The 15,324-nt window shown below is 39.5% G+C and overlaps 1 protein-coding gene across 3 annotated transcripts in view; it reads left to right on the top strand.

Annotated features, from left to right (window-relative positions):
* The window catches only part of RMND1 (required for meiotic nuclear division 1 homolog), a 38,095-nt gene extending 23,014 nt beyond the window's left edge, over positions 1-15,081 (top strand). For 2 of the 3 annotated variants that reach the window (XM_006915766.3, XM_025049473.1), the window contains exons 10-12: positions 1,520-1,640; positions 11,172-11,288; positions 11,636-11,842. In XM_006915766.3, coding sequence (XP_006915828.1) covers positions 1,520-1,640; positions 11,172-11,288; positions 11,636-11,677 — 280 coding nt within the window. In that variant the 3' untranslated portion in view covers positions 11,678-11,842. Of the gene's footprint in view, positions 1-1,519; positions 1,641-11,171; positions 11,289-11,635; positions 11,843-12,484 lie in introns of those variants that run through there. The other variant, XR_001517225.2, reaches the window with a different exon arrangement.
* The last annotated feature ends 243 nt before the right edge of the window (positions 15,082-15,324 follow it).

The raw sequence follows: 15,324 nt of genomic DNA on the forward strand, positions 1-15,324 counted from the left end.
GGGAAATAAATTAAGATAATGATAACTAAGTCACAACCGCCACTGTATCAGTTTTAAAGATGCCTCCCATTTTCAGAGATGTTAAAATGATAAGAGCTGTGTCTTAAAATTGATGAAACAGAAATGCATAATTTTAAATAAATGCCTGAAAAGATTTCAGTTTATTTTATTCTTGTCATTTGTCCAAGATTTATGGGGTGAAATCTTGAATCTTGGCATTATTCTCACTAGGCAGCCTCGTTCACTGTTTCAGTCCCCTCCAGTATATGGGATGAGTTTACTAGAGTTTGTTTTGAGTAGTTTACCTACGAGTTGTTTTTCCACATTCTCCTTAGATACTTGGCCTGGAGAGAAGTGGTCCAGTGTTTCATCATCTATGCATTTCTCATAGCTCAAATTCAGGGTACCGACAAAAGTAAAAACCCCATTCACTAGGAGCATCCCGCAGATTTAAGCCTTGAGTTCACTGAGAAGTGGAGTAGAGAGATTCTTCTCTCCTCTTCTCTTGGTAATACAAGCAGAATTTCATATAGCAAATTATATTCTCAAAACTCAGAAGTTAGGACTAAATATACTTAGGTTTGTGAATAATTTCTGTAGAGTCTTACTGTTCTTATCCTAAGTTTCTTTACAATAAAAGTGCTTATATATTATTAAAATGAATTGGGTAAATCTATGAATAAAAACATGGCAAGTTGCATTAGGTGAAAAAAAGTCAAATTATATATGGTATGATTGCATTTGTGTAAACAAAAATATTCATATTTATCTTGGTATACGTATATACTACACGTATGTGTGTACACACACATGCATGTATGCACAGAAAAAGATCTGGAAGGACACAGCAAAGTGTTTATAGGACCTAAAGGATTCCAGTTGTGTGTTAGGGTAACCGAGGGCCCACCACTGTTTTCTTAAATCTTCTCCAGGGTATTATTTCCTTTTTTATAGTGAACAGTTATTTATATGTTACTTCTACAGCTTAAGTGTCCATTTAAAAGTAGGCTTACACCTCTTATGTTTAAAAAAAAAAAAAAAGATTAACAGAGAGAGTGATTATATGTGTATCTATTTGTGCTTGTCCAGTGTTTGCATAAACACTGGAAGGCTACAGAAGAAACTAGCGTTGGTTACCCATGGCGGGGGGCAGGCGGGGTAGGAGAAAGGGAAAGATGGGAATAAGACTGGTCAATTTTTACCTTTTTCTTTTTGAGCCATGTGATTACCTATCCACAAAAATAAATGTTTGTGTATATTGTAAAATTTTTCATGAAAAAATAAAAGTTTAGAAATAGAAAGCTCATTTTGTTTTCAAACTACTTCATAAATAACATTAAAGATTGAATTAATTTGGTTACAAATTTTTAAATGCTTACAAATTTTTTATTTATTTCTTAGATGTATTACAATGGTCAACATTAAACACTGTCATAAAGCACCATGTAAATAAAAAATATAATAGATGCCATGATTAATTCAAGATAGAAAATAAAGTTATACTTTTCCTTTTTTTAAGACACCGTATCAACTTGAGCTCAGACTTCTTGATCACTCCTGATTTCTACTGGGACAGAGAAAACCTGGAAGAACTTTATGATAAAACATGTCAGTTCTTAAGCATTACTCGTAGAGTTAAGGTATGTATTTTGTACTTTTACCGAGAAAAACGCGTTGCCTACAATTTGTATAACTACGTGGAGAGAAATTCTAAATTAAGTAAATGTAATTTAACTGCTTTTGGAGAAATATCTTATTTGACATCTGTTCAGATCTCTCGATTTCTCTTCTCTTCTTGTCCTGTACATAATTTTCAACTTATTGCATCAAAGGGTATTCTGATATTTGCTTTACAGACTAGGTAAGACTGGTGAGAGTTTTGAGGCTCAGTGGCCTATAGGGTTCCAAGCAAGAGTTCATGGGGTCTGGAACTATAATGGAGACAGTGAGAATAGAAATGAACATAAAAAAGAATCCTCTAAGATAAATCAAGTACTTGGTAATGGGGGGCCAAGGGAGGGAAGAGTAAGGATGACTGGTGCTTGCCTAAGGGGGGCGGGGAGAAGGACGGCGAAACAGAGAGGTGGGGCCAGGAGGAAGTGAGGAGCTAAATTTAAGATATGTCTAGAGTGGAGTGGCAAGAAGGCACCCAGTTAGAACTGTCATGCAGGCACTTAGTGTAGAAGTAAAGTTGAGAAGAGAGACATCTGTATCAGTGGCATGGTGAAGTGGGTGGAGGTGGCCATGGTGATGGAAGTAAACCACATGAGAGAGTCGAAAACAAAGTGGACATTAGTACGATGTGTGTGCATAGTTTTGTGGTATTTTATCATGTGTAGATCAGTGTAACCACACGATGGAGATACAGAACTGCTGTCATCACAAAGACTTCCTTGTGCCGCTCCCTTAGTCATAGCACCTTCCCTTCCCCCACCTCCCCAACCCCTGGCAATGAGTAATCTCTTCTCCATCTCTGTAATTCTGTCATTTGGAGAACTCTATATAAATAGAATCATACGGTGTGAGTTTTAAAACGCCGTTTTTCATTGAGCACAATGCCCTTGAGATCCGAGCTGTTACATATATCAATCCCTGCCTCCTTGTGGGTTACAAATAGTCTTTTGGAATTCCGTACTGACTTAATCTATACTGTTTTTGAGTATATCTTTTTGATATATATTTACTGGTCGCTCTAGGTACCCTATTATACATAGATTTACTCACCACAGTATATTGGTTTCAACATTTTACCAGATTAAATCAAGTATATAGACCTTACTTCCCTTTACATCCCTATACCTTCTGGTATTTACAATAAAACTGTCTTAACTATTCTTCTGCAGACATTGAGAACTCCATCAGTGTTATAAGTTTTGCTTCAACCATCAAACATAATTTAGAAAAGAGAAGGAAACCCTGTTGCGTTTACCCATATTTTTATTCTTTTTTTCCTTCATGACGTTCCAAGATTTCTTCTTTCAGTTTCCGTTGTTTCAAGAATGTTCTTTAGCCATTCTTTTAGGGTAGGTCTGTAAAAACATTCTCGTATTCATCTGAGAATGTCTGGTTTTCATTCCTGAAAGATACTTCACTACATATAAGATTCTGAGTCATTTTCTTTCATCACCTAAAAAATGCTATGCTGCTTTCTTGTGGGTGCCATGGTTTCTGATGAAAAAATCTGCTCTCATTCTGTGACATGAGTGTCAGGTCTTTTCTTACACTCACACCAGTCTCTGACACCCTGTTCACTTTTTCTCGTGATTTTTCTGTTGTTCGTATTGGGTAATTTTCACTGTTGTCTTCAAGTTTACTGGTTGTTTCCTCTGTTACCTTCACTCTGCTGTTGAGCCCATCACTGAGTTATTGTTTATTGTACTTTTCAGTTCTGAAATTTTCACGGTTCTTCTTTATGTTTTCTGTTTCTTTGTTGAGACTTTGTTCATTTGTTTAAAGTGGTTCGTGATTGCTTTTTAAAGCATTTTTATGATGGCCATTTTAAAATCCTTGTCAGATAATTCCAACATCTAATTCCAACACCTCATTCTTTCAAGTTAGTGTCTATTGAGTGTCTTTTCTCATTCTCTCCAACTAATTTTAATGCCTCCAGTTTTCCTAATTGGCTAAACAGTTATGTTCCTGATCAGTGATACTGGAAGAATCAAATTGCAGTGGACTTCAACAGTTTTAGATTCTTAAATGTCTAATTAGACAGACTTGACAATTGCTTGTCAAATCAGTTGTTGAATCAGACATGAAAAGCACTGGACTTCTATGGGTGTGGACTGTGTACACAGACTGAAGATCCAGGGGGTATGAAAGAGGGGATACTAAAAGCTTTATATACACATGAGCTGTCTCCTATGGTTGTATTAGTTAGCTATCACTATGAAACAAATTGCCCCACAACTTAGTGGCTTAAAACACCACCTCTTATCTTTTTTTGTGGGTCAGGAATCTAGTTACGGCTTAGCTGGGTCCTCCGGCTCTCTCACAAGACTGCAGTCATCTCAAGGATCAGCTAGGGAAGGTCCACTTCCTAGTTCACTCATGCGGTTTGCTGATTAGATTCACTGCCTCAGGCTCTTGGCCAGATGCCTCCCTCAGTTCCTTGCCACATAGGCTTCTCTATAGAGCATCTCACAGCTTGGCAGCTTGCTTCATCAGGCTGAGCGAGAGAGAGAACGAGAGGTGGGGAAGGAGGGAGAGGGTATGCAGCCAGTCTTTTGTAACCAAATCACAGCAGTAATGACATCCCTTCACTTTTGCTGTATTATTTTGTTAGCAACAGGTCACTAGTCCTGGCCCACAGTCCAAGAGAGGGGATTACACAATAGTGTGACTATCAGGAGGTGAAGATCTTTAGGTGGCATATTAGAAGTCCACCTAATGCAGACTTCAGGTTTTGAAACAAGCGGAGAAAATTTTAGAAGCCTGCTTTGTAATCACTGTGACACACATCACCCTCATACTCCTGTCATTCTAATAATTCCCAGCTTCAGGCCACCAAAGTCACTGCCACCACTGCTGGTCTCATTGTATTCATAACTGTCAGTGAGCCAACTGCCATGCCACTTGGCCTGGCCAAAGTTGATGTCAAAAGAATTGTTCTGATCTTTGACCTGGGAAGTGGCCTTTATCTGTCCTTGTTGTTCAAGATAGAATTATTGGCGTCAAGTCTACAACTGAGAATACCTCCTCGAGTAAATTAGACCTCGACAACCAAACCGTCAGCTGTTTCATGGCTAAAATCAACTGCAAGCAAAAGAAAGATATCAGTGAGAACAGGGGGCTTTGGCAGGCCCCACCCCAACTTGCAGTATGCTGAGTGTACTCTTTTTTCCAGTTGTCGAGACCAATTTTAAGTTGAGTCCCTTGACAAAGGGTTTGATATCCATACCCGTCACACATTAGCGGCTGGAAGAAGCCTATACTGACCTAGTCTCTGGCACCCTAGACCTATGGAGAAAGCCACCTAGACTCGGCACCAGTCCCTGTGGGTGGCTCTCTGTAGCCCCAAGATTTAACACCTATGGGAAGTGAAACTGAATTCATTCACAGACAACCTGATCTCATATGTAGAACACCCTAAAAAATCTGCTAAGCAGCTACTGGAACTAATAAGTGAATTTATCAAAGTCGTAAGATGCTAAGCCAACATACAAAAATTTTTTCTTTATACCATCCATGAACAATTGAAAAGTGAATTTTTAAAATAACATAATAGCATCAAAAACTTAAATTACTTAGGAATGATTTTTCTTAAATTCAAAGTAAAACTTGTACCCTGAAAACTAGAAAACCTTGCTGAAAAATTAAATGAAGACACATACCACGTTTGTAGAAGTTTCAGTGTTACTTCTCCCAGAAATTGAACTATAGGTTCAACTCAATCCCAGTCAAAATCCCAGCAGACTTTTATTTTAGAACTGAGAAGCTGATTTTAAAATGGAAATGCAAGGGGCTTAGATTAGCCAAAGCAATTTTGAGACAAGGACAAAGTTGGAAGACTTTTATTATCTGATTTTAAGACTTGCCTTGCAATAATTCAAACTACAGTAATCAAGACATTTGAAATTGGCATAAGAATAGACACAGAGATTAATGGAACAGAGCCCAGAAATACATTTGTACACATATAGGCAATTCATTTGTGACAGATGTATATTAACTCAAAACAAGGGGACAGTCTTTTCAACAAATGGTGCTAGAACTGGACAGCCATATATAAAAAAATGAATCCTATCCTTCACAGCATTTTAAAATTAATCAGAGACCTAATATAAAAGCTAAAATTATAAAACTTCAAGAAGAAAATATGAGAAAAGCTTTATTCCATAATACCAGTATTCCCTGAATATCCACTCTAATTTTCCTTTAGGAGCTGAAATTCAAAGCTCATTTAAATTATCTTTATAAGTTATACACATTTCTACCATACCCTTATTGGGTTCTGTGTTAGGAACTAGGACAAGGTCGCTAAAAGTAGAAGTATCAGGGGAGGGAGGAAAGGGACTTATATGAAATTGGAGCTATACTTGTGGGATTCCCCTTCTCCTTCCTTAAAACTCAGCAGCAAAAGTGATACTTTCCCCCTAAATATATGATGGGTGTCTCAGAGGCAAAGGGATGTCTCGGCTTGTGGGCCCTAAAGCAAGGTCTATGGATCTGGACCTATAGTAGGTAAATGCAGCTGAGCATTATGGCCACGTAGCTTTGAACTACACTTCACTTTGTATATTTTGTATCTGAAACCTATGTAACAACTACGTAACTTCTACTCATCAAAATTCCCCTGGCAACTAACAGTTCATGGAACTCTGCTCACATTCCACTGAATGTGTCTTCTCAGTATCAGAGGTGCCTTGTTCTTTTCACCGTTGTCATCTACTTGGCTTGATTCAGTCATACAGCTCATTCCCCAGCCTCTCTCTAGACATCTCTTTGGTTTTAAATCTTCCACATGAGTTATGAAGCAGAGTGTTTCCAAACCTACATTTCTCAAGAGTATTTTCTTAGCATCCCAAAGGGATGTAAGACTAGTTGGATCATGTGAGGATTATTTAAAAGAAAGCTGAAAGAATTCAGCCTCCCTTAACTATGCTCACCCCAATGCCAGCACTATGGAAAATACAAAAGAAAAATTTGAACTGGTCTTGACCTTCAGCGGCTTTACAGCCCTACAAGAGGACATACAGAACAAAAAGAGATTGGTGGTAGTGCCAGGAGAAAGTTGTTCCTTGTTTTATTTATTTTTCCTAGAGGAAAGATGTTAAAATAGATTAGGTGTGAGATGTTCTGAGAAAGAGTCCAAAAAGTTGAGGATGGAGGTCAAGTCATTTCCTTTGGTAATTAAGAGATCACTGAGACCAGAGTAGCTATGGCAGTGTGGTAGGGACAGAAACGTTAACAGCGGGCCCCTCGCTCCACTGTCTCTGGTCACTGTCCTCCACGACTATCACTGATTCTCCTCCCATGCTGCCTGCGCCATGAGCAGTCTCGTTCGTTTTCATAACTTCGCCCAGCTTTTCATGATAATTTTCAAATATGTATCTCTAAACTCAGAAGTTTGCCTTCCCGGTGCTTCCACTGGCCTACCAAATCAGACCTCCCACATTGTCGTATCCCACATCCTTAGAATTAAGTACGTCACTCGCCACTAGAATGCAGGCTTCACGACATCAGAGACCGTCTTTCCATTTCTTGGCAGAGCCCTCAGAGTTATGTGCTCAGTAAATATTTGTAGAATCAATAAGATTTGTGTTCTCCCAGCAAGTGCTGAACCTGCTGCATTTCAGCTATGGCAGGACCGACCACCTAGCCTCCACCATCTCACCAGGTCGCTAGAAACGTGACGCTCGTCATTTCTTCTTCTTACTTCACCCTCCATGTCCAGTCAGTCTTTACATTTTCTTCTTAAATGTCTTTCACTCACTGACAAATATTTATTGGAAGGCTATGGTAGACCCTGGGCTGGTGAAGCAGGGAGGGATACCATACTGACCCCTGCCTTCAAGCCCCTGACTACTAACACGAATCCCTGCTATTCTCTCCCCCCTCACCTGGACTATTCTGTCACCTTCTGCACTGTCTCCCAGCCTCTAAACCCTTTAGCAAGAAGGCAAGATATGTTTCTCTTATTCGCCATCCCATCTACTCTGCCCAGCACAGTATAGTAATTATTAAATATGTGAAAACCAAAGGACTCCCCATTTCCTGAAGAATAAAGTTCCAGCATTACAGCAGGGTGCTAGTTTTCTATTGCTGCTGTAACAAATTACCACAAACTGGCCTAACGCAACATATTCTTAGTTCTTTAGGTCAGAAGTCTGACGTGGGAGTCAAGCTAAAATCAAGCTGTTGCCAGGGCTGCATTTCTTTCTGAGGGTTCTAGGTAGGATGTTTCCCCACCTTTTCCAGCTCCTAGAAGCCATCCACATTCCTTGGCTCATAGTCCCTTCTTCCATCTAGCGAAGGCGAGTTGACTCTTCACGTTGTTACTGAGCTCTCCTGCCTGCCACTGTCACTTCCAAGGACCCCTGTGATTACACTGGGTCCACCCAGATGATCTGTGATTCTCCTTATCCTAAGATCAGCTGATTATTGACCTTAACTCCTATACAATCTTAATTCTCCTTTGCCATGTCATATTCACAGGTCCCAGGGATTAGGATGGGAATATCCTTGGGGAGACCGTCATTCTCCCTACAGCTTATGGTCCACAGTCCCTCTCAGTTTGGTACCAGCTCACCTTTGTCACCTCACTTCCTAAGCACTTCCTTCCAGGTTTTCCTCTCTCTAGCCCCACTTGCCTCTACGTTGTTTCCTCTGCTTGAAATGTTCTCTCCTCAGCCCCTTCCCCATGGCGCCTCACCTTTTCTTCTTGGCACTTGCCTGTTTATCCCTACACTTATCACCTGTGACATGTTTTCACCTGTTCCCTCATCTGTGTGCAAGTAACATGCATGACTCTGCATTAGAGGGGACTCTTCCTGCTTAAACATGATAGGAGTAGAGTGTGGGAACAGGGAGTGCGTGCTGCAGTCCCAAACGGGTCATCAGAACTGTTTCTCTACTCAGCATCTCGTGCCAGTCTGGCCTCATTCTTTCCTTGTCGGCAGCATTCTCTACGAGATGAGAAGGGATTGGGACGAGGGAATATCCAGGCTTACATTTCAGTGTGCATGGCAACGTCAAAGAACTGAGACATGCGTCTAAGCTTTGGGCAGCCACGTGATGAGGGAACTAGGCATTATGCCTGGCCAAGCCTGAATCTTATACCCGCTTAAGGGGAGGGGTGGGGACGGTGTCAGGTAGATGCTGATACCATGACTGACAGCATCATGAGGTTGGAAATAGAGTATAACTTTGTAAAAGGGGGTACAGGAGATGAGAGTGCTGGGCAGACAACAGATTACTGCGAGAGGCAGAACGAAGTAAGTGCTAACTAAATAATAGGGCAACCACCAGGGCTGTAGGAGAACTGGGGGAAGGGGCAGGAGCTTGGGAAGGTTTCACAAAGACCGCGCCTTCAAGATCGAAGGGGATGCCACCATCTAAAGTGATTGGACTAAATGACCTAGAATTGTATGTTATGAAGAAGGCAATGGGTAAGATGTTTAAAGCTTCTGAGTAGAGGAGTGACATGATCCATCCTATTTAGTATGAGAAATGATGCCAGTGTAAAAAAAATGGACCCATCACCAAAAAAAAAAACAAAACCGTTTTTGGAGGTAATGAATAGTTGACGAAGGCCTACCAGGTAGTATTAAGACATGATAAACATAGGACAGATTCCAGACTCTTACAGCCCAGGATTTATTGTAGGGATTGGGGATCAAAGATCAAAGGCATGTGACACAGTGCAATATGTGCCTTCCTGATGCATCGTGCACCTAAAACTTACAGGATTTCATTAACCATGATAAAAATAACCTGGGTGACTGAGAAGACAGTGTGAATACATACACTTGCACAAGAGTTGAACTTATGTGACACAAAGACCCTGAAATAACATTTGAGCAACTGAGTTGAAAGACGTAGTTTGGTTCTAGCGGATCTTGCCCGGCCCACGATCATATGCTACTCTCCCATTTCCACAGGTGTCAGGCTCAGCTTTGCGTAGGCCGCACTCACATCATACGGGTTTTCGATTTATGGCTATATAGTTTCTATTCAAAATAAACATTTCTAAGTAAAATCTTTTGGAATTTAAATAGTACAGTTGGCGCATATATCACAGAAATAGCAAGGGTGGGCTGGAAATGGCTGAAGTTTAGGAAGCAGCTACATACCCCAAAGCAGGTACAATCGCGGAAGGAGAGTGCAGAGCTAGAGGACGAGGACAACATCAGGGCTTTGGGAAATGTCATCTAAAGGCAAGATGTAGTATAGAAGACTCAGAAAAACAGTGGTCAGAGGTAGAACAGTCCTTGAGGAGGGAGTAGCTAACGGAAGCCTGCATTTCTAGGTGTTGTCAAACGCTCAAGTAACTGAGGTTTGGAATCTAACCAGGAAAAGCTGGTAGATTTCCTATCAGAAGACATTTGGAAGTGTCAAGGGGAGTGTGGTAATATATACAACTTGTAAGGGCTAAGGAATAAATTGGACAATGAGGAAGCAGAGGAAGAAAATGGAAGAGGGTTGGGCATTTTGTAGATGCAAGTTTAAGGTACCTTTGGATGAGCAGCACCTAGACCAAGAACAAGCAGCCAACAAAAACAGGAAGAAAGCTGGGGGTGGGCGGGAAGCACTGTTCTAAACATTTATCCATAAACTATACAGAAACTACAAGGTGACCATAAAGTCTGGAAACATGGGCAAATATATGCTATCAGTGTGGTTCCATGTGTTGTAATTAGCAAGGCTGTTAAATGCTCTGTGCAAAATCATAATACGGTGCACTAACACATTTCAGTCAAACCCCAAACATGCATCTGTGATTTGCCTCAAATTTCCACTGACCAAAGCCGTACCCTCAGCATACCCCATAAGTAATCAAAGGGAATCAGATTACTTTTACAAATGTTTCCAGACTTTCCAATTCTGAGAGAGAGAGATGCAGAGAGATGAAGGAGGTAGAATTTGCCAGTGGTCATATCAAAGTCTTAAATCCAGATTCTGTGTTCTGTGGACCCTCTCAACTAGCTTGTGAGGGAGAACCCCTGCAGTTCAGCAATAAAAGCAGAGCCACCTAGTGGTGTGTGGTGGCTTTAAGATAAAAACAATGATTACCTTCTAAAACTTAGGTCTCACGTCAAAAACCAAACACAAGCAGCAGGTCATGCTTGTGTTTGGTTTTTGACGGTGAGACCTAAGTTTTAGAAGGTAATCATTGTTTTTATCTTAAAGCCACTGCCTTTCTTAACTGCTAAAAATCCGAGGACAGCCACCAAAAACTTGAACTCAAAAGCTCTATTTTTAGATCTTCCATCAAAATCTTACAAATGTGAGCTCTGGTATGCTAAGTATTGTAACAGTTAAATCTGTGCATTACAAAATGTCTCTAGATTGCCTTTGGGGAGAGGACTGAGCAGCAAAAATTGAAGGGATGATTTTTCACGTATATTTTAAACCTTTAGAATTCTGAAGCATGTGACCATGTTAACTTATTTTAACTAAATCTGATTAAATATAAATACAGGATACTTTCTAATATTTTTCTAATACAGGTCATGAATGAAAAACTTCAGCACTGCATGGAGCTCACAGATCTAATGCGGAATCACTTGACAGAGAAAAGGGCGCTCCGCCTGGAGTGGATGATTGTCATCCTCATCACCATCGAGGTAAAAACAGCTTTTTAATGAAAATAAAGATAACGACACAGAAAATGGTAGCGAGAGAGAGCATGTTAGGTTAAGTTTCAAGTGACCATGGTAATATTCTGCAAATGTGATTTTTCAAAAAGTTCCACATTTTTAAAGATGGCATTTAGAGAAAGTTCTGGCTGTAAATTTAAAATGTACAGCCCGACAGCAAGTACCCGTGCCTCAGATGTGCAGCTTGCCATGTGAGAAAACCAAATATTTACTTTTACTTCAAGAGAATTCATTAATCAGAACCTTGGAAATCAATTAGTTTATACCAGTGATTCACCATGAAATTAATAATTCTCACTTTTTATCATCCTAAGGTAATGTTTGAGCTGGGACGAGTATTTTTTCTAATCAAATGATGACCAAAGGAAAAGTATCATTTCAAGAGATATTCAAGTTCTACAATCAAAGATAAATGCTCACTATTGGGGGAAATCTCTTATTTAATAGGTATTTAATTTTTTTAAATCAATGATCAATTCCTAAATGTGCTGCTGCTTAAATAAAAATTATGAAGAATCTGATGTTTGGGTCTGTAATAGGCAATTTGGAAGGAAAATGTTTATTTTAAAGAACTTTGGATAAGCTTAGCATCTAGGAGACCCAGGCAAAGATACTAATTAAAGTCAAAGACTTAGATTTAGACACTGCACCTAACCTATCCCCAGGGAATTCCAATCATGATCCTGGCTAAGAGAACCATACACCAACTCAGAAGGGTTGAAATATACAAAACAAGACAGGTATTTGATGGCAGAAATTTTATGAACCTATTTTAGATAGCATGCATAACTGAGTTTGACAGCTCAGTGGCCTTTCATTAATTTAATACTTCCCCTCCCTTTTCACTACCAAGTTAAAGTTCTCAGAAAAAGCTGTTTCATACATACTTTAGGGAAATTAAAAAATACCAAGTACAAAGACTTTAACATTTTTTTAAAAAAGTAATGTCCTTGTTATCTTCGTTTGCCTTGTTTTTACACAAAAACACTACCCTCTCCGCCACAATGAATTAAAATTTTTTTTCTATACATACCCATGAACAGAGAATTACTCTGTTCAAAATTGGGACACTGTCGTTCTGCAACTTGTTTACCTGCTACACAGCATTCCAAGAGACTACACACTGATCTTTACTGATGACTTTTATATATTTGCTCTGACAGTGCGAAGGTGAACATCCTGGTGTCTTGTTTCAGCACACCACAAGGGTTGTTCCCAAGTAGCAGGCGGTCTTCTAGCTGAGGTACCTATGCCCCAAGGGTGCCGAAGACTTCCCAAGGAGCACGTGGGCATGGACAGTTCAAGAATTGCTTTCTAGATCCTCAAGTTCCACATAAGCACTTTCCTAAAACTGCTGTACCTGTGTACACACCTGCAATCCGTGTATCAAGCCTATCTGAACTGGAAAACTCGAAAAACAAGAGATCCTAAGTATAAACTTGACTTTTACTTTAGCTTCTACACGTCTTGGAAATTTGCTTACCACAGCAATTTTTAAAAATATTCCCAGTGTAAAAAGATGGACTAGAGCACTTCTTGAACTCAACAAATGAAGACTTACAGAGGGCAACAAACGAATGAAAAATGATGTAATTCCAGTGAAATCTAAACCACTAAGACACTATTTCTTAAATTCAAGGTGTTGATCTTAATATAAACAGCCTGTGTGTTCCGAGTTCTGGTTACCTTAGATTTTTGGCTCTTAAGCACCTTGACAGCAAGTAAGATGAGTAGGACTACTTGTCCATCAGTGCATTAATGAAATCTGATTAACTGGAATCTTTGCATTTTCTTCATGTGGCCCTTTCAGATCCTAGATTTCATGGAGCAGCCGGGCTTTCACTGCTAAATGTGGAAAGACCTGGCGAAGCAGGCAGCTGCTTATCCTATCTTCAGACCACATTTTAGAAACTAATGTTTAAACAGATATCTTTTTCAAATCAGGACTCTGCCGCAACTCTACAGATAAGAACAGGAACCTCCTCTACCAATGATCAGCCATCTTCAAAGAGAAAAACAAGTTGGCTTATCCACACACAGTTGTTATCAATCAAGGGAAGTATTTTTTTCTATCATTTCACTTTCAAACATAAAAAACTCCAAGTCAAACACAATTCTATATGTAAAAATTCAGTCACGTCACATCTTGTCTTCAGAAGTATTTCAATAAAAATTTTTAAAATATCTCAAAATTAAATGTCTTGAAAAATCAGCGGTGACTATTGATATATGTTAAAACTTGGATGACCCTTTCTCTCAACTTGGCTGAGTGAAAGAAGCCAGTCTCAGAAGGCTACATATTGTATGATTCCATTTATATAATGTGCCAGAAAAGACAAAACTAGCCATGAAGAACAAATCAGTGGCTGCCAGGGGAAAAGGGCTGGAGGAGAGCATGAGGGAGGTTTCTGAAGTGAAAGAACTGTCCTGCATACTGACTGTGGTGCTTGTTAAATGTATATCTATATGAAAGTGCACAACTTTACACTGATTCTAAAATTACTTTAGTAATTCAAAAATGTCAATGGTCCTATCACACACTGAGGTGTTAGTGGTGCTAAGCCCACTTACATGCATACATTTTATTTTATACTCACACAATCCTACAAGGCAAATATCCCAATATGAGTAAAACAAAAAACTGAGGCTGAGGTTAAACAATATGCCCAAAGCCAAACAGCATAAGGAACAGAGCATGATTCTGATCTGACTCCACAGCCTATATTCTTAACCACTGTAATAATATCCTATACTCTTCTCCCCTCTATTTGTAAATACCAACCAATGATATCAGAATGTGGTTTTCTCATTCTACTCCTAACTCAACATACTACAGATAATGTGAAAAAGTGCCGATGAGCAACACTGTCCAACAGAACTGTGACAATGGAAATGTTCGACATTTATATGGCCACATGTGGCTAGTCACTACTGAATTGAACGGCACAGTCTAGAGAAATACAAGAATGTGCATGCCACTTAAAGAAACAACCTATCAAAGTATATGACAACACACCAACAATACAACAATTCAAGGTAGGTGTATACTGGGATAAAGCTGAGAAATGCACAACCCCCAAACACATCACAAAACTAAATCTGTCCAACACTCATCCTTCAAGATTGTTTAAATATCAACTTCATTCATATCACCACAGCACTTTGCACATGTAGAGCGTAGAACCAATTGTATATTAAGTCTGACTGTGTTCTCCCCCATTAGCATCTTACAAGCATCTTAAGTCATTAACATATACACCACCAGCAACCACCACCTACATACAGCAGCTTTCTACAAGAAACATTTTTTCATTCCGTTCTAGTGGGAAAATTATCGTCTTAGGTCGTCCTTCAACTACAAATTTAATCTGCAAGCCTTTGAGTACCAGCAGGACACAAAAAAGGCAGTCCCAGCTTCCAGCGGGGATGGGAGATACAATATATAGGTAGACAAATGACAAGAAGAGTAATCAAATAAGTATGTACAACCAGTGCTTTAGGGCTGAACAGGAACTGTCAGGAGTCCTGGTGGTAAGAGAAACCAGAAAGCAGTTTAAGAAAAAAGCAGCCATTATCCAATTCTGTAATAGCAAAAGTGTAATTTACTGTATCCCCATCTATTACTCAGAAAAGCCTAATGGATTTTTTTAAAAAATGCCTTAGAAAGTGATCATGACTTTACTCACACTACCAATGTCAGGGTCTCATCCTGCAACTTGTACCACTAAGTCAAAACTGGTCTTAGAACAAATCCTTCTAGATCTCAAGTTTACATGAAAATTTCACAGCAGAAAGAGTTGTAATGTTTTTCTTTATACTCAAACCCTGATGATCTTTATAACATCTTTTAGGTCCTGGAAATGTGCTAATTGGTATAGTTGCACAATACAATCTTGGGGTCAGTAGGTAAGACAGCACCTGGACTGAACAATAAGTAGTTTGAATTTAATAAGTACAGCTGACCCTTGAATAGCACGGGTTTGGACAGCGTGGGTCCACTTAC

Source organism: Pteropus alecto, unplaced genomic scaffold, assembly GCF_000325575.1.
Source record: "Pteropus alecto unplaced genomic scaffold, ASM32557v1 scaffold176, whole genome shotgun sequence".
Classification (NCBI taxonomy): domain Eukaryota; kingdom Metazoa; phylum Chordata; class Mammalia; order Chiroptera; family Pteropodidae; genus Pteropus; species Pteropus alecto.